The sequence below is a fragment of the Colias eurytheme genome, chromosome 7 (assembly GCF_061535395.1).
Source record: "Colias eurytheme isolate Ceu_HAF_F1 chromosome 7, ilColEury1 Martin Lab GWU primary, whole genome shotgun sequence".
Classification (NCBI taxonomy): Eukaryota; Metazoa; Arthropoda; class Insecta; order Lepidoptera; family Pieridae; genus Colias; species Colias eurytheme.
Window position 1 is genome coordinate 5947628 of NC_142986.1, and position 20580 is coordinate 5968207.

At 33.5% G+C, this 20580-nt stretch overlaps 2 protein-coding genes and 1 long non-coding RNA gene across 5 annotated transcripts in view; 1 reads left to right on the forward strand and 2 right to left on the reverse strand.

The window, feature by feature from the left end:
* Positions 1-7: 7 nt before the first annotated feature.
* LOC149907063 (uncharacterized) lies at positions 8-1656 on the reverse strand. Its single transcript, XM_090104133.1, has 2 exons — positions 605-1656; positions 8-484 (listed from the first exon to the last, which is right to left on the reverse strand). The coding sequence occupies exons 1-2, from the start codon at positions 1319-1321 to the stop codon at positions 320-322; spliced, it is 882 nt and encodes a 293-aa protein (XP_089960259.1). The 5' UTR covers positions 1322-1656; the 3' UTR covers positions 8-319.
* Positions 1657-2258: 602 nt separating this feature from the next.
* LOC149907064 (uncharacterized) overlaps positions 2259-20580 on the forward strand; it is a 58864-nt gene continuing 40542 nt past the window's right edge. For 2 of the 3 annotated variants that reach the window (XM_090104136.1, XM_090104134.1), the window contains exons 1-2: positions 2259-2811; positions 17406-17522. In XM_090104136.1, coding sequence (XP_089960262.1) covers positions 2668-2811; positions 17406-17522 — 261 coding nt within the window. In that variant the 5' untranslated portion in view covers positions 2259-2667. The remainder of the gene's footprint in view (positions 2812-17405; positions 17523-20580) is intronic. The other variant, XM_090104135.1, reaches the window with a different exon arrangement.
* LOC149907065 (uncharacterized) lies at positions 18532-20242 on the reverse strand. Its single transcript, XR_016456965.1, has 3 exons — positions 19717-20242; positions 19532-19593; positions 18532-19456 (listed from the first exon to the last, which is right to left on the reverse strand). It is a non-coding gene; the product is annotated as an uncharacterized LOC149907065 (long non-coding RNA).

Below are 20580 nucleotides of genomic sequence, written 5' to 3' on the forward strand. Positions count from 1 at the left end.
ACATTGCGATTCTTCAAAGTTGTGTATTTTCATATAGGGTAATTTATCAGATATAATATATATATAATTGAGATAAAACATCAAAGAAATACAGACACTTTCATTAACAATTTTATAAACATAAAAATACAAAAAGAAAACAAACCACATGACTAATAAAATAAAAAATTGTATTAAAATATTTTTGGCTAAAATCCAGATGGCAGATGCAGTAGGTATCAATATAAATAACAGTGTATTGTTAACATATATTGACCTGTGAAACAGCAGTGTTCATACAACACAACATTTAAGAGATCCAATAGGATGACTATGATTTTCACCTGAGCCAAAGTTTCAATCGCAACGCATCTACTCCGTTAAGATAATATCGAAATAAGCGCTTGTCTCTCACAAAACCCAAATTCTCATATAGTTTGAGAGCAGGCTTGTTAGTGATTTCTGTTTCTAACACAACTTCATCAGCATTGTCATTAATCATAACCTGAAATGAAGAAATAAAATTATATTTATAGGTTATAAATCCCCATTCTTATATGAATTACCATATAATTTAGGTTTTACACAATGCAAAAAGATAACTTTGTAAAAATAAATAAATTACCTGTATTGCTTTTTGGACAAGTCTCGATCCAATCCCCCGTTTCCTATATCTCTTATCAACTGCCAACATAGCAATGTAGCCTCTCTTCACAACATTGCGATGCATGTCTAACTTACATACAATGGCACCTATGCATTTTCCTTCATGAATTGCCAAAAAGCACAACTTAGGCCAATTATGTATAAAATATCTATAAGTGTAGATAGAATATGGTTCAGACAAGTCCTTTTGAATAAGTCTCATAATTTCTGGCATTTGCAATTCTGATTCATATGATATTATAGCAATGTCACCATCATTCTCTTGCTCTTGTTGGTGACAGCTCTCTTTATGCTTCATTGTTTCCTCCACAGAACATCTACTGTCCTCATGTTCAGAGGAACCATTTTCATTATTTGCTTTTTGAGATAAATCACTACAATGTACACTATTTACACAAGTTTCTTTACATGGAGCTGCTTCTTGTGCTAGAGGTTCTAAGTTAGATTTCAGAATATCATATTTTGAATGTTCGCTAGTACCATTCGTTAGGTTATTGTGATGATTTATATTCAGCGCATTTGTTAACACTTCGCTTAATTTCTCTTCACTTACTTTTATACTTTCTTCATCGGGAACTACAGAAGGATCTTTGGACTTTTTATTTTTGTTTTTCACATTCGAACACTTTTGATTGCTTCTTATATTCTGTACATTTTCCTCTGCGAGCTGACTCATCTTGCAGTTTATCTATCTATATATTATTTACACATTCAAAGATGTTAAGCTCATATGAATTACACAAAAGCCTTTCCTATACAAATATTTTCTTGTCAAAATCGTAGAAGAGTATCACCGACATCTTGGTATTCAGTATTAATCACATTCCAAATGGAACGTGACAGTGGCACAGGTGGCTATTCTTGTTTTCAGGATAAACTTGAGTTAATTAATAAACAATAAATAAAAATGGGGTGAAAATATTTCGTGACTTTTAGTAAAAATTTTCGATAAGTCCAAGTTTGAGCCTTCCACAATCACATTGCAAAAAAGGGATGTGTAGCCATATAATATCACTTTCAACCATAGACTATAGTTTATTTGGTTTGCTAGTAATAAAAATAATAAAAAAATCGTCGAATACACAGACGATTAATATTAAAATTATCTCGAAATGAGTATCACAGATCCATAGATTTTTAAAAATTAATTATTGCAAAATAACTTACTGAATCAAATGTAATTTTAAACCGCAACCTAATTCAGATATTTTTAGATTTTTATAGTACATAGTTGTAATAAAAAATTGTGCATAATCATCGTAATTTTCTTATTGTTTTTTAAAAAGACCAAAATGAATCAAACAGAACTAAAAATATCAAAAAAGCTTAACTTGTTTTATAATTTATTAAAAATATAATATTTGCTGTGCATTTTACATAACAACTTTTTATTTACGTATAATGACAATAATATGGTCTATCATTTAATCGGTAAATGGAAAAACATACCAAATAGGTACAGTTAATAAATATGTAAATAAAATATACATTATTTATCTAAATGATTATTTTTTATGCGATGAGTTTCGATTTATTCGTATCATAATTCTCGATTGTCGATTCGAGACTCGAAATCGATTGTTAAATCGACTTTCAGGTTTAGCTTTAGTATCCGGTTGACAGCCGGTGAGGCGGCGGCGTGATGTTTTCCTAGCGATTTACGATACGCGCGCCGCCTCTGCGCGATAATCTGTAAATTTGTAAATATTTTTTTACATATATCACAAATGTGAACAATGTTATAAAAATAACTGTGTGTCTGTTATAATTTATATCAAAATCCTGTCATAACAGTACGTTATCGTGCGGCTCATTACATTATCATAAATACAATTTATAAAAGAGAAGTGTTGCATAAACATTATAATTTAATTTTATATATTGAAATTAAAGACGTGAAAGAAGCTTTGTTAGTGCGAATAAATTTAAGTATTGCTATGGTTAAGTAGGAGTAATAAATCAGGATTCTTTAAACATTATTCTGAATAAAAAGATTTATTAAAGTGATCTACATAAAGTTAAATGATTTCAAAATCGGCAATGGCGGATCGGGAACGTCCTGCGAAAACCTCCATCAGGGTGGGCTTTTATGATATAGAAAGAACCATTGGCAAGGGAAATTTTGCCGTCGTTAAGTTAGCCCGACATCGAATAACGAAGACTGAGGTAAGATTTATTTATAAGCAACTTGTGAATGAAGTTTTTAATTTTTATGTATTCCATATTTTATGTTTAGAATACCTACAGTAAGCATCGAATACGCTCATTGAACAAATTCAGTAGGTATAGGTATATACATAAAACACGTCAAAAACAAATGCTTCTGGATTATTATCGCTTTAAAAATACCAAGCTTATGCGGCATTTGTTTTGAACAAAATATGAGAAATTCGAAAAACAAGGATACCTATTACTTAAGAAAATGCTGTTTCATTATTGATAGTAATTAACTAATTAGGTAACTAAATATTAAAACCATCAGACTATAGTAACGATGACTCCATTGTCGACGTGTTTACAAACAAACAGACATTAAATTCATATAAGGTTCTATACAAATTACAAATCATATTTTAAGAAACGCTGAAATACCAATATCTTAGGTAGGTAGGTACATATTTCTTTTCTAAAGTCCATTCATGACGGTAAGTAATAACTAATCTATATATATATATATAAAACTCAAAGGTGACTGATATAGTGATCTATCAACGCACAGCCCAAACCACTTTACGTATCGGACTGAAATTTGGCATGCAGGTAGATGTCATAACGTAGGCGTCCCCTAAGAAAGGATTTTAGAAAATTCATCCCCTAAAGGGGTAAAATAGGGGATGAAAAATTATACCATGAAAATTTATCTTTTCCACGCAAGCGAAGCTGCGGGCAACAGCTACTCAAGCTAGTACCTAATAAATACGTATACTCAAGGACACCACTTTAATGTTTCGCGTTTCATCATGACGTATTTTTTATTTTATTCCGTCCGAGACTCAAAATGATTGATATAAAGTTCATAATTATGAAAAAAAACCCTACCGAGAAAAAAAACCTACTATACATTTTTATTAATTAATTACACAAGCAATGCAATACATATTACATATCCATTTACCGACTTCCCAAAAATGCAGAGATTGTCTTATGTCCATTTTTATTTCTATACCTAGGTACGTAGGTATGAGGTAAGTATAATGAAAATAACTTAACCTTTTTTTAATTAGACATTGTGCCTACTTTACTAACAAATGGGCCAATGCTGTGTAAAAATAAATAAAATCAATCATATACCTACCTAGGTACATAGGAACCTAGTTTACCGAAAGTAATCACTACATAATATAAAACAAAGTCGCTTTCTCTGTCCCTATGTCCCGATGTATGCTTAAATCTTTAAAAATACGCAACGGATTTTGATGCGGTTTTTTTAATAGATAGAGTGATTCAAGAGGAAGGTTTTAGTATATAATTTATTATGTTTTAGACAAAGCAGGCGAAGCCGCGGGCGGAAAGCTAGTTATTTATATTTTATATTGTACCTAGATTGTAGATAATTTGGTGGTGTTGCTGCGGCCTGTGGTATTGCCGAGTAGGCAAGATACCGAGGTAGTTTAATCGTATTCATTATCACTACCTATAAATGGTAATATACCTAAGTAACGTTCTTAATTATTGTTATAATGTACTTTATATTGGGTATCCATCCATTCCCGTATCGATTTTGTGCAATGTTCATTTAAAATCAACCATAAGCAACCACGGGCAGGCAAATTTCCGCTCGCGAAAAGTAAGAACACTCATAGTTTATGGTCCCCTAGGATTTCTGATCCTATATCAGGTCTGCTAATTTCCTCAAATTTGCTCCTCGTTTCCTCAAATTTGGTACAACTTGCTCTACCTACCAAATTTCATCCAAATCGTTCAGTGGTTGAGGCGTGAAGAAGGGACAAAGGGTCATCTTTGTTAGTTAATTTTTGCGTCCTTAAGAATAAGAAATAATAATAATCTAAAGAAAGAAAAATATCTCCGTTTTTATTTCTACTACAAACAACGTATGCCGTAGATTGTAGTATTTAGAATCGAACGGTAGTTATACAAGTTAAGTTTACAATAGTACCTACAGAGAAGAATAAGAAACAGATGTTGTCTTTATAATCATGGATCAAATGAATGTAAAACGCGTGCCTTGCATTCAAATTAATTGATTTGTTTTTAATTTATATAGCTGTTTGAATTCGTCACGTGTACCACTGTTCCAATTAAGTGCCATCCGTTATGATGTAAATGGGACATATTTCAACAAAATTGATTAGATTGGAAAACGATTTATTACAGGCGCTGCTTTAATAAGTAAAACTGTAACTAACAGTATCAAGTATGTTTTTAAAGATTTGGCAAACGAGAAACAAAAAGACAAGGACCATGTAAGACCACTTTTAAAATCGCCTGCTTTCGTTTATAAACTAATTACAATTAAGATGAGTTCATATGTCTTAATAGATGATAATTTGAAATGTTTTAATAGCCTGCAGGTACTAGACAACAGTAGTTTAAAGTAGTGCGAGTGTACCCAAGAAGTAGGTCGTTGGCCGAATACCGACGTCGTCTTGAATGACTCACTCCGCTGCGTTTCAAATGGACGACTACACTTTCGTTTCAAACTTTGATTTATGTTTAATTAGAGAGGCGATTCAGATACATCTGCTGGATTCTCGTTTGTTTAGAAAGTCGAGGATCGCGTGATTTAATGAATGCAATGCACCGAAATAACAGAGCGTCCTCGGCCTTCGCAAATCCGTCTTTGTAAGTGCGCGATATGTAGGTACTTATGATAGCATGTGGTAGAAACAACGAAACCTTGATCGTATGCAAATATGGTCAAGGATAGTGAATGATTTTTGAGGCGGAAATCAAAGATCATTCGTAAAGGGGCAAGCTGAATCTATCTCTGTGTTTTTTTTTATATTTTATAATAGTTATGTATGTATATAATAGTTAGTACATACACGAAATATGCATATTGTAGACCTCGAAAGTAATTAATATATCATAATATTAATTTATACATGTCTATTTAAGTTTAGTTTATAATATTGAATGCGGATTTCGAATATTAGTCACCATCAGTAATCGAGTAATTTGTCACAACTGGTTAATGATAGCACCTGCGAAATATTTCGGGCTACATAATCATCAATCAGCTATCCACCATAGTCCGTTCACAGTTGGCTGAGGTCGCAATCGCTGCCGCGTCCAGAAATACCACGGCATCGACCTTGCGTTTGGATGCACGCACCTATTTGTTTTTATTATTTGGCTTTTTTTCCGTGTTCACCATTAGCGCCAAGGTGATGGCCGATGTTCAACAAATACGTGTACTGTAATATAGATAATGTTGAACTTCCCTTCGGCTATTTTGAAAACGTTTAACTCAATGACATGTCATTTGTTGAAAATAACAGTCAACAGTGTAATCGGAAATTTATAATTATTTGCCACTAAAATTACCTACCGCGTGTCTATTATTATCTGTATTTTATTTTTTAGTCAGTAATTTTAAAAGTAATATTGTACGGTGTACCAGCAATTTAACTGCTGTTGCATTCCGTCGAAAGTGTATTTTAGACAAAATTTCTCTCGTTTGATAGATGTTTCTTCATCACGATCTCATTAAGTGCTATGTAAATTGCTGTTGCTAAAGTTAGCATTGATCACACGCTATCAGTGGAACTCAATTATTTTATTAAAAACGTTAAGAAAGTAATCATGTGTGTGTGGCGTGATGCGCTGATATAGGTTTCATGAATAAATTGCCAGGAAACCATTTCGTGCTTATAGCACGCGTTTCGTTTACACTGGAGAGCTTAAAAATGTGCGCTTGACGCAAATGTGTTATCTATTTTGGAGTACTGCGTCAGAAGTACATCTTATCTGTGCCTGTCTGGGGGTCACCCTCCACGTTTTTCTTAATTTGTTATTAAATTTCACTTGCTTCACCTAATCTTGGAATGTCGAGTTCATAGCACGCAATAAACTGCTATTGGAACAGGCGATCGATTATCTGGATGTTATTTTTTGACTGATTTCTGTTAATTAAAGGTTTTGTGATTACCAATACTATATTGTCTAATCGATTTCTAATATATTGTGTATAGCCACTTTATGATGTATGATCATTGGTAGCTCTAACTTTTTATCTCTAAAGGAATTTCATTAAAAATTTAACAAATTTTCTGCAAACTCTACATATATAGACTAGAGTAGATAATTTTTGAAACAAAAAAAAATCGCAGTCGGATGAAACCCATTAGAAAAGGAGCGGAATATGATAAAAATGTAAGGAAAAATAAATTACGGTCAATCCGAGTTCGGGAAGCGGGAGGGGGGAGCTTTTAAGAGAAAAAAATGGTTTCTCTCAATTTCCGACAAAACTACAAGTCCTATAGAAAAAAGTTCAATGGCAAAGTTGTAGGTAATTAAAAGTTCTACAACTTTTGTATTCACAATTTTTTCACATAACCTCAAAATTCAGGTGAAAAATTCAAAAAACCAAGTTTTTGGTCTTTTATTTTTATCTACTTCAAAATTTATTTTTTTTCTACGAAATTTGGTGGAAACTTACTTTATTATGTCCCAAATACACTGTAATTTATTTGATTGAAAATATTTATTTTTTCGCCTTATTTTGAATTAATACCAAAAAAACAATCTAATTTTCAATCGAAAAGTCACCCGTCAAAATATCAGCTTTTTTCAAAAACTTGGGTCGCCTTTTATTCATTGAAATCTCTACTTTCATATAGTGTAAAAAAAAAATAAACACCACCATAGTAAATGTTCTCAGGAAATGCATACAAACAGTGTGAAAATTAGCTTTTACTAAATCAGGCACACTTCTCGAACTACCTGAAATGTTTTTATCGACATCATTTTGCTTTTGAATATGCTGTAAAATATTAAACTTAGAACAGATAATTATTTTTCTTTTGAAATATTACCGAAAAGCCGATACGAGAGAAGATATAGAATTCAAGAAGTGTGCATGATTTAGTAAAAGCTCATTATTACACTGTTTGTATGCATTTCCTGAGAACATTTACTATAGTGGTGTTTATTTTTTTTTACACTATATGAAAGTAGAGATTTCAATGAATAAAAGGCGACCCAAGTTTTTGAAAAAAGCTGATATTTTGACGGGTGACTTTTCGATTGAAAATTAGGTTGTTTTTTTGGTATTAATTCAAAATAAGGCGAAAAAATAAATATTTTCAATCAAATAAATTACAGTGTATTTGGGACATAATAAAGTAAGTTTCCACCAAATTTCCTAGAAAAATAATAAATTTTGAAGTAGATAAAAATAAAAGACCAAAAACTTGGTTTTTTGAATTTTTCACCTAAATTTTTAGGTTATGTGAAAAAATTGTGAATACAAAAGTTGTAGAACTTTTAATTACCTACAACTTTGCCATTGAACTTTTTTCTATAGGACTTGTAGTTTTGTCGGAAATCAGGAGAAACCATTTTTTTCTCTTAAAAGCTTCCCCCTCCCACTTCCCGAACTCGGATTGACCGTAATTTATTTTTCCTTTTATTTTCATCACATTCCCCTCCTTTTCTAATGGGTTTCATCCGACTGCGATTTTTTTTATCTTTTCATTATTTTTAAAGGCTTCTACCCCAGTCTAATACAGCACAGTGCTATTGATAACAGGTACCTATATAAATAAATCTTGGATTCTGAAACGTATGCTCAGTGTAGTTGTTGTTAGGTGAAATAAAGAGAAAATAAATAATGGAAAGATAAACTCGAGACGGAATTTTATGACGAAAAGTATGTTTATACACACTCCAGTACTACAATATTATTTATCGGTCGATAACAATGCAATGGTCGCTTTTATTCACATCTTTATATTTTTTTTTCTATATTATCTGTGACATAAATAAGAGTACAAAGTTCAGAGAAATAATTCAAAAACAACTCATCATTTACCTTACTGATACTGTTTCACTGGTGACATTTTTAGTGCAAAGATCTTTCGATATGAATATTTATTATTTTCGCATAAATAACAATTTGAATTGAATTGTAGTTTTATTTATTACACTTCTGTGAATTACATTTTTACGGTAACGTCTTCAACAAATTTTCCGCAATTTTCATTGCCCTTCATATAAAAATTACCGAAACTGTCACAAAAATGGAAAAAGTATATTTCGCATTTAATTATTTAATATTTCCAAGTTAAAACGATATTATAAAATAAATCTCTTTATAAATTGAAATGGGATGGCAGAAGACAGAATTGTAAATGAATGCGTCTAAACAAATTATTCGAGATAAAATCCTGCTTCATAAAAGCGTAAATGTAAAACCTGTGTACGTTGCACTGACAGTAACTAGCAAATTGAATTCAGGGCGTGTGTAGGTATTTCTGAAAAGTTGTCTACGCCGGGGGGTGGCGGCACTAGAATGGAGGGCACTACGCTTTCCCCCGCGTTCCGTACTACGCCGTTAAGTATGGAGTACCTTCACTGACGCAGATTGCGTTTTTTCTTGAAAAGGATTATTGCGATGAACTTTAATGTGGATGTTCTTTATTCAGTGTGTTAAGGCTTCGGATAATATTTTATTTTCGCAATGCTTGGAATAATAATTGTTAATTGATTATTGCATTTTATAAAATGTAGAGTTAATGTAACGTATGTAAAATTGATTCGTTTTTTTTTCTAAAATTTAAATGTTTATAATTAATTAGTGTGTAGAATTCAATATAATAGATGTTTTATACACGTAATTAATTATTAATCCCCCTAAAAAACAGGTCTGCTATTACCTAATGAATAACTTATAAAGATACTCTATAAGACGTGTGAAAGGCTCATAAATTACGATGTCACAGATGATCTAGATCAGATTGATCACTAACATGACAGTATCAAATAAAAATGCAACGTATGCCATAATCTCAAGTCAAGTAATGTTGGGGAGATGGGGTTTCGTCCACCTCTCTCGCACATTTTCCCTCCTGCTCGAACCGTCCTATTGATCGTCGTCTAGACTTGTTGATCACTGCGAGTTTGACCCAGGGTTGGATGTCCTCCGAACTAAAGTAGTCCTTTGACTCCTAGTGTATCCTTTAGGCTATTCGTTTACTGATATACTGTATGTGGATACGTATAAAACGGCCAAACATGCCGAAAACGTACGTTTTCACTTTTTAATTACTAGTAAAGAAGGATATTCATTTCCAGTATTTACCCAAACAACATCAATACTTAGCGCGCGTTTGAAATACTCGATCAAATTAAGATACCATTGTGATGAAGATTTCATTCCTATTCTGAATATTAATCAATCACGCTGGGATTTTCCGAAATTTATATAAATGGATCCGCTCCAATCTACACAGAACAAAGTAATTATCGCGTTTGAAAATCATTTAACATGTCGTCATAAAGAGATTTAGTTTCATTCGTTTGATAATCCATCGGTACGTCAATACTATAATACATTGTCTTACGGCTTATCACAATTATAAGATAAGCAATGACGCAAACGTCTATCGTGTTTGGTTTTAAGATGTTTAACTGCCACTTATCGTGCATGAATATTTGTTTAGCATTTATCGAACTTGCAAGGATTATTGTAACGTTCGAGGTGTACAAAGGTGGAAACCGGACCTGTAAAACCTCGAAGCTGCAACTTATTTCTAAAACAAAGGTGTGAATTATACAATTCCATAATTATGAAACTCTTTGATATAAAAGTTTGTCAGAATGACAATTGAGTCTGATTTCGAACTTTTGCTGTCTCCTTACTTAATTAGTTAACTCAAAGTTTATAAAGTCTCTGAAATATCGTTTCGAGGAAATGATTAATCCCAAACTTTGCCCAATTACATAAATCGAATGAAGTTTATATGGAGAGCAGAGAATGCACATTGTATTTTTTGCATTTTCAAAATATGAAAAAGTAAACAAACCTATCGAAATTCTGAGCTTATACCAAGATGCATGAAAACAAAGAATGTGGAGAGGTTTTTCCATGCCCCATTCGAACCTATTGCAAATGTGGGTAACCTAAAAAAACCTATTCATCCTTGATGCTGCGTTAGTTTATTGAAATCTTCCTACGACCCACAGTCGTTCCAAAAACCTGCGTAAAAGATCTTACTGATATGGTATTGGGAACACGGCTGATTAGGAAACTGATGATAATTATATTATCGCCGATCAATTATTAATCATATTACCGACATACTTAATTTTAAAGGGCGACGTCAATAACATTTTGTGCGTCACAGGTGGTTATTTTCTGTTACTATGATTGTTTAGAAATGATTTGTCAAATCACTACGTACCTACTACCTATGCAAAGGGCTCAAACTATTGAACTCTACCATAAAGAGTTTTATCGTGATATATTTCGATATATTCTGATACAAAGGCATAAATGCTATTTTGTATCGTAGCCTTTACAATATTATATTATAATTTTTATTATGCTTCTTTAATATGAGCTTGTGAAAATATACAAGACATTAAGACCTTTATGAATTACATTATAGAATTTGATTAATATTTGAATTACAGTGTTTTGTGGACATTACTATTAATTACTATCAACTTAATCGACTGATTAGTTATTTTTAGAAAAAGCATTACATGATTATAAATTGGTATTTTTCTTATTCTTTAATATCTCGCACTTATCTCCGTAAGGTTCGTTGTTGTTTGTTATCTTAATTGGACATTTATTGGTGCTTCTAAGTTTAATTTGCGTCAATGTGATATTTTTATTTTAACGTGATATTATTTATAAAATATCTAAAAAAGAACGACATTACATCTGGATGCGCGCCAAGAGCTTATCAAGTTTATAATAAGATATTTTGTTTAATATCTGTGTTGTTCAATTATATAGTATATTCAAAGGTCACATTTAGTATATAGCTGTTACTTCTACAGTTCTACCATCCCGCTCTGACGTGCTTTACCTATACGGTGTTCCTCCTCTAGGCGGTTCAATAACATTAGGTTATTGACCCACTGACTGGCAGCCAGTGCATTTAAAAAAATAATGTACCTACGTCACGAATTACTCCTCATATACATTAACAGTATGTAAGCATAAGGTCAAGCCAGTTAAGCTCAGGGGTAATTTACATAATGGCAAATCGCAATTCACCACCTGCTATCATGAAATGGAGTCTTGAGGATAAACGATCTTAGTGAATTATGATGTCTTTATTAAACTAATGTATAACATGATTTTTTTTTAATAAAAACGATTAAAATTTACATTTTTCATGTTACGAGTAGAAAAAAGCTCATATATAAATTATAATATAAGAACACTTCATATAATTTCCCCTGTGTTTAAAAACGTATTTCTTTTTAATCTATTTAAAATGTTTTTTTTTTGTATCTAGTAACATTCCAATCATTTTGTTGTTGTAAAATTAAATAATCACAAAAAGTATGCATGGCAACTGTCATATAATAATTATTATGATAATGTGTTCTTGTCTAAATATTTAATTAAGTAGGTACAGCAATAGAATGCTTTACATTATAATGACGATTTGTGCGATAAGAACATTTTTTTATCTTGTAGCATTTTATGCTAAGTTAAATTCCCTCAACACATTACATATTATGCTTAATACTGGAATATGTTTAACTACTGACTTATTAGTGTATATTTATTGCACATATAAGTGACAGTAGTACCCACCTCAACGCTTCGCTTATGAGGCGGGTACTACTGTTACTTCGCGCAAAACATCTGATTTTTCAAACTTAAAATGTCTTTATGTATCATACATTGCACTTGTAAGATAATACATACACACACATATTAAGAAAAAACACTATTTTTAACGTTCATGATATTTTTGATGTCATTTTTGTTATTTAAACTAGTTAAAAAACAGTTTAAAAAAGTTCTGTCTTGGACGTCCGTGTGTCTGTATGTGCGGATCCTTTTTCAGCGACCGAAATACTTTACTAATCGAGTCTTTTTTTTTCTCTTACGCTTGAGTATGCTCAGGAATAGAACCCTTTCATTTTTCAGGGTCTGATTCGATGTGGTTTAATTGTTATTAAATAAACAAAACTAATAATTAATAAATATTTATTAAAAAAAAATTATGAGGCGTGCACTTTTGGATTTTCCAAATTATTTTATTAATGTATTTGACTTAAATTTAAAATAATTTTGGACTTTATAGATAAAATTATTACTTGTTTAGCTGTAATATGTATTTGTAATTTCATATGCCTAACAGGCAGGATATGGCGGGACTATGTTTGTTTAAGATCTGAATTGTACCCATATTCATGAATAAAAATATTTGAATTTGAATACTTTTAAGTATTTTTTTATGCAAAACTATGTATAAGTTGATGAGAACATAATTATTAAAAGGTAAGGTGGCGTAGATTTGGTGTCAGAAGAATTTATAAAAGCCTCGAAAAATATTCTTTCATTAAATCAGGGATAAACACCCTTGCGAGTGTTCACTGCGCAATCTAACACACTGCGCGCAGTGCCGTCTTTAGGATCAACGAGGCTATGGGCCAAGGTACTGGCTGGGGCCTATGTAAGGGATGGAAAATCCTTAAATTTTAACTTTATCATTTTTCAGTTTACAATAACGCAATAGGCTAAATCGTATCGTATAAAATTTGTTGTTGTATATCGAAAATTTTCAGAATTGTGGGGCCCCTGCCTACCTCGGGGCCTCGGGCCAGGGCCCTGCGGGCCCTGCCTTAAAGACGGCACTGACTGCGCGTTCATTTTTATTCCGTCATCGAATACATAATATAGCGATATTGATTATATGGACCGACATAAAGTTCACACATAAGTTATATTATTCACTTTGACTCGGTGTAAGCCATACATTCTGCATAAATGTTTCACACAAGCCAAATATATTCTGCGTTTATAATCTGCAAATCGTGTCTTGTAAAACTTGTTTTTCTTTTATCTGTACCGAACGGTCAGTAAGAGATTTTATATCAAAACATTCATTACAGGTCAGTACACACGTACTGTAACTGTGTTTTATATATGAATTTACTTTAACGAGGTATTTTATACACATATGATTAGTCCCAATGACGTAGGATTCGTGCGTAATGATGCTATCGAGACAATGGGGTCAATGTCGGAGCTTCTGACCGACAGTTCTATCAACATTACTACAATTAGGTATTCCAATGTTTTAGTGCAATCTATAATCAAACGAATCGACACACTACCATTTTTTTGTTATTTTAATATCAGTAGAATTTTAAGATGTAAGCCAGTGTAGCCGTAGCCTTTTTTTTTTTTTTTTTTTTTTTATAGTGGGGAAATCTTCTTAGATACCCCCGGCTCCCGGGGATGGAGCCGTGGTTATGTCGGATTTCTACCGACTAAAACCCCACTCTGTTCCATCGCGCTGCTTTGGACGGAACTGCGGGAACGGTTACGACTCTACCGCGTGTCCCGCCCAGCAGATGCCCGTTTCCAGGCCCACCACTAGAACCCCCCTCGCTGGTGGCTGCTGGAACGAAGGCTTACGCCACCAACGCGCAGACAATAGATCTTTCCCCGCTCCATCATCCGCGTTCCCCCGAACCCCCGACCCCAACACCGTCCGGCCGGAGGGTGCACGCCGGAAGGTCCTCCGATGTGTGAATTACACGTCGGGGGACCCTCCGGCGCACTTTTATAGAGATTACCTCGCAGCCCCCACCTCACCAGAGGTGGCGGCCCTCGGTCCGGCCCCACGGACCGGATTACGAGTTGGCAGACGGCCGTTTTACAGCGGCCGCCGCCCCACACCTCTATGCAGGAGTCTCCGCGCGTCATCACAATGACGCGTCGGGATCCCGCCCTCCGCTGCACGGCGTGGCTTGCTAAACCAGCGAGCACGCCGCGCCGCGACCTCTGGCCGCCATCCACCGCCGCATAAAAGCCGGCTCCTCTCTGGCCCACAAACAGGACCTCTGCCGTCGGGTCAGTTGAGGCTTTCCAACCCCAACTGCCGTTCAGCGCCACCTTTGCCTAGCGGACACGGGGTCCGCCAAGCCACGACCTCTGGCCGCAATCCCACGCCGCACACAGCGGCCGCTGGGCCACACCTAGCCCTGGCCGTCGGGCCGGTCGAATCTCCCCGACTCTAGACCAGCCGTTCAGCCCCTCGCTGGTCCAATTTCGCTTCACTCAGAGGGCCGGCATAACTCTGAGCTACTGAGCCCCTCCGCCGCGACAAGGCCTGGACCGTTGGGGGGAGTGTAGCCGTAGCCTGTAAATTTGGTATCACTACAGGAAAAACGATGGCTACATTTTTTGCGCTATATTTTTAGAAACTTCAAGTTCTCAATAATAATAAAGAAGTGTGATAAAATGCCTTACTAATTATTATGCACATAAATAATTTTATGTTGACATAAAAATCTGGCATTTGTAAGCGCCCAATTGACTACACCATGAGCATTGGTTATTTCAAGAATAGACAGACCAGAACATATTGTAGACTAATAAATGCCTGAAATTCTTTGTACATACATCGTACGTGTATACAAACGTGACGCTAATTATATATACAAGAGTATGTATAACGTCTTCAGGTTCTTCATTTAATTTACTGTTTTTCAGCTCTATTAAATCGGTAAAGAAAGTGAAGTCACGTATAAAAAGTAGAAACGAATATTTATGCTGGATTCTTTCTGTGGTTTCGCATGCATTTCTCATGCATTAATGATCACAAGATGTAGAAATTGTGTAAGTAGTAGCTGTGGTAGCAGGCGTGGAAACTTGAATGGTGTGTGTTAATCTTTAATTAAAATTCCTGTGACTGTAAAATCTAGTTATCAATGTTTTAAACATGGAAAAATTGACCAATATAGTTGTTTTGTACGTTAAGTAAAGAAGGGATACTGTGATAAACATTTTTGTACCATAAATACATGGAATTTTTGCTCATAATTACAATCAAGTTTTCCAGAAATCTTGAATAACAAATAAATATTAAAAAATAATATGAACAATAGTTTGCAGCTTTCTTTTTTATTTAACTTTTATTGAGTGTGCGAGAGGTCGGCTTCAATCACGTCAATTGGCTCAATGTGCCGGAGTGACGCTCGGCTGACGTCAGCACGTTTGTATGGAAAAGGCAAATCACCGAATAACTGTATTCTTCCGTTCGAGATAAAAATCAAATTATATAGATCAAATGGTGGATTATTTGTAATCGAATTTTAAATTGCTATCTGCTCAGATTGTAATTAAAAGTGTTTTGTATATAATACTGATTTTATAATGAGATTACGATAGATATTTAGATAGACGTAACATTACATTAGGTATTCCAAAATATTTTAAAACTTCTAATACCTATGTTCTTGTTAAGTTAATTAAACTATAGTTCGGTAAGGTTAGTCTTTAGGTTTATTTATACATGTTTATACCGTATACGACTACAAAGACACGTCACTTGTTTTAGAAACAAGCATTACAACGAGTTCACGTTCAAATTACATGCAAATCACAAACCAACAAATGTGAACGCACACTCATCATGCACTGCAAGTAGGTACTATCCTCGTAGTCAGGTTTATCGTAATTATGGAAACGTTTGTCGCTCCCGACTCCAGAGATAAAAAATAATTTGGAAAATCCAAAAGTGCACGCCTCATAATTTTTTTTTAATAAATATTTATTAATTATTATTTTTGTTTATTTAATAACAATAAAACCACATCGAATCAGACCCTGAAAAATGAAAGGGTTCTATTCCTGAGCATACTCAAGCGTAAGAGAAAAAAAAAGACTCGATTAGTAAAGTATTTCGGTCGCTATCGTGTTAACAAGAAAAAGGATCCGCACATACAGACACACGGACGTCCAAGACAGAACTTTTTTAAACTGTTTTTTAACTAGTTTAAATAACAAAAATGACATCAAAAATATCATGAACGTTAAAAATAGTGTTTTTTCTTAATATGTGTGTGTATGTATTATCTTACAAGTGCAATGTATGATACATAAAGACATTTTAAGTTTGAAAAATCAGATGTTTTGCGCGAAGTGACAGTAGTACCCACCTCAACGCTTCGCTTATGAGGCGTGCAAAACCTTGTAAAATAAATTCGTTAAATCCTTCCTCTTTATGATAATAGTATGGATACGTAATATTATCATTATTTCTTCATGCAATGAAGCATTTTCATTCATCATAAGCAAAGGCTTGGACAATACGAGGAACTGTTGAACTCAACATACCTACGCGGAAACCGTGTGGTTTGTTCGTAAACAAATTAACTGTTATCTAAACTAATTACGGATGTTCCCAAACGAGACGATGTCTGGTTCTGTATACATGTATGTTTACGCCTGCCTTATGAACGGGAAATTAAGCATATTGAAGTATAACAAATGATTAATACGCAACATACGCAACAATGTATGCAATTTGTAGCAGACTTCCTCGAAGGCTTTATTCTTATCTACTACCTTAATGTAATATATTGCAGTTTCGGGATATAATACAGCATAATATAGTCATAATTATTTTTCATTTATAACACTTTATAACCTGTAATTTAGAAATCTCTTTAAATCCAAACTACATCATAACAAGGTATTTGGTTTATTATACAGTGGTAACTGGTACATATAATAAATGTTACGTGAATGTCTTACAGCGTGGCACATTATGCAAAATACATATGCTAATTTGTCTTTATCTTTGTTACAGGTAGCAATTAAGATAATAGATAAATCGCAATTAGACGCCAGTAATCTTCAGAAGGTGTACAGAGAAGTTGACATAATGAAGAGGCTGGATCATCCACATATTATTAAGCTTTACCAGGTAAAGAGAAACCTTATAAAATCATTATTATTACAGCGAGAGAACATTTAATTCCGTCTGGTTTCTACCAGATGATACTAGATATACTACATAATACATATTATGTATAATAATTGCAACGAATCAACAATTTTAAATGAATTTATAATATGAAGTCTTCAACTAACAGCTAACTACTAGATACTTATTTATATGAATTTTCATAAATATAATTTTTACTATAATAGCTTGTGATAAGAAATTTATTATACACTCGGTTGACATGCCAGATTACATGCTGCCTTATCGTAAAGATAAATCTTAAAATCCAGATTTAGATTGTTTTACGATGCTTTTTCCTCATCACATTTGAAAATAATATGTATTAAATTTACCCTCAATTCTTTATCTATCTAACTGCTATATTCCAATTTTATTTTTCCGCTGGTTACCACTGCTAATGCGACAAAGTATTGCCATGTGAAACAGAACAATGGCGTTTACCGTTAAGACGATACACAAAAAAAAATCCACTGCTTGGCGGGCGGAGTCTAATAGCTCGCTATCGCGAACGCGGGTGTGCGCGAAGTCATTCTTGCAAACTCGCCGCGCTGCCGCTGGCCGACTCGGGACAAACATGTATGGAGTCGTCATACAGTTATAATATTGTTATACATTTATTCAATTGTTGATTTATTGGTTTTATTTTCTTGCTTATAAACAAATAATCTTCTTTCCAACAACTACTTAGACATTATTAATAATTATTATTATTTCGTAATGTTTACTTTATTACAAAATAATACAGGTTATAAATAATCTTTAAAATAACAAAAAATATTGTTACTCTGAAAAAATGAAATGGTAATCAATAACGCGGACTACTGAATTGATTTAGATAGAATTTGATGCTGACGTAGATATTACATCATGCCCAGAAATGAAAGGTACTATTTCTGAAAGAAGTTATTAACCCTAATTCTTCTCAGTCAAAGTCAAGAGTGGAAGATATCACTAATACAGTAAAACTGATGCGAAACTTTGGATGTTAATTTGTATATTTTTTTGTTAGTTGTTACTTAATCACGTCAAGACTACATTACCAATTTTGATAAAATATAGGTAATTGCCTGGATTTACACATAGGATACTTTTTATCCGAACTGAACACTTCTGTGGGATAAAACAGGATTCACGATATAACCTAATTCCAAGCGGGCAAAGCCGCGGTCGGAATGATATTTTTTTAAATAGAAAAATTGTTTAAAAAAAAATACAAAATATATTGACGCATGTATTTATTTTTTGCACTCTATTATAATTGTAATTATTCATTACAAATAATCAAAATAAAATAGCCAGAACAAAGTTAGGCCCTGGTAGGGTAGGTACTAGGTAGGCAGGTACAGCAATGTGAGACGAACACTGGCTTATTTATACCAATAATAATGTTTTATAAACATTAAATTAAGTTTACAACAAAAATACATAATATTAGCTAATGTGAAAACGAATCAACCAATCATCCCACAACAATGAAATGTGCACACAAATATTCATCCAAATCGGTTCATGTGATTAGGAGGAGTGACTGCAGCGCCATCTTCCGGGCCCAATTGTGTTTCCAGATCACCCAGGAACTCAATTTAATATACTTACACAAAATTTTTCGAAATTAAAACTCACATTACTATGTAAATATGAATATAAACCTGTTTTAGTACTAAGCAATTTCCCGCACAGGTGTAGTAAGTATAAATGAAATAAATATCAACATCAAATTCTTTATACAACATACTTATCTACCACCTACTAAGAAATGTAATTCTTGAAATTTTTTCGTATTTTTTTTAAATATAATACTACTCCAATGAGCTCCTGTTCCATATCACGTCCGCCATACTTCCACTAAGTTCACCATGATTTTTTATTTCTTTGCACTTTGTTGCTTTTTGCTAAAAATGGAATCATGCGATAAAACCAGTAGAACGTTGATAACATACATTTTTGACTGAATAAAGGTACATTACGAAGGAGTGGGTTCACATTGTGAACAATCAGTGGGTTTATTTTCCTTCTGGATTCCGGATTTCTGAAAAGATTATCTATGCTATAAATGAAAAAAATCTTACACATTCGTTATGTACTTAAAACAGGGGTACATATCAAACATCGTCTATAATACAATTATCATCAAATTTAAAATAAAACCAACTTCTTCATTAATTTGTTCCAATTGTAAGCATTCTTTTTTCTCCAACCTTTATGTTTCTTCTTCTTATTTTCTTTATTGTCCCCATTTGTCTCATTTTGTCTTATCGTGTTGTCACCCTTTTTTACGATTGCGCGAGCGACACAAGTTCCCCGTGTGACGGCCGTAGCGGGAATGACTCGTGCAGCGATCGGGGTAGGAAGGTACAGGGCGGCTCTCGCTATATTGGCTGGTCGCGCGCTAATTTCAAGTATTTCTTGTTTATTTCAAAACCATCGCATATTTCAAAATTCTAAATCGGTAGACGTATAGGTTGTATATTTTATAGTTAATATCCAAAAAGTCGTAACTTTACGTTTGTTATTTTGAAGATGCCAGAGATTATAAAAAAATAACAATGAGAACTTTGTATTTTTTTTCTATCGAGAAAATATCATGGAATCATGTTTCTAAAACGGTAGACGTATTGTGTTACTATTGAACTTTCTTGTCAAGAATTTTCATCACGACAACTTTAATAATATAAAAATTACGAAGGTTTGAAAAGGGCCGTAAATGTTAGAAAAATTAATTCATCACCTTAAGCTTTAGTGCAGTATTCATGCTTATGTGGCTAATGTACTGAGTAAATGTCACGTGAAATCGTCGTTAGTACGTGATCACTGTTAATTTAACATCGGCCATTATATGGCGCTATTTGTATAACATTATAATTTATAACATACGACAAGTAGGTAAGGAAAGCGTGACGTTTCATCGCCACACTGATTGTTGTTGCTGAGATATCCAATGCTTAGTATTTACCTATAGTGACGTAGCGCTGATACTGTATGTTGGTATGTATTAAGATATTCAAGATTCGTATAT

Coding starts and splice junctions, on each gene's coding strand:
- LOC149907063 (XM_090104133.1), bottom strand. CDS start 1,321: ATGAGTCAGCTCGCAGAGGAAAATGTACAGAATATAAGAAGCAATCAA. Junction 485..604: donor TTGTCCAAAAAGCAATACAG/GTAATTTATTTA, acceptor TCTTCATTTCAG/GTTATGATTAATGACAATGC.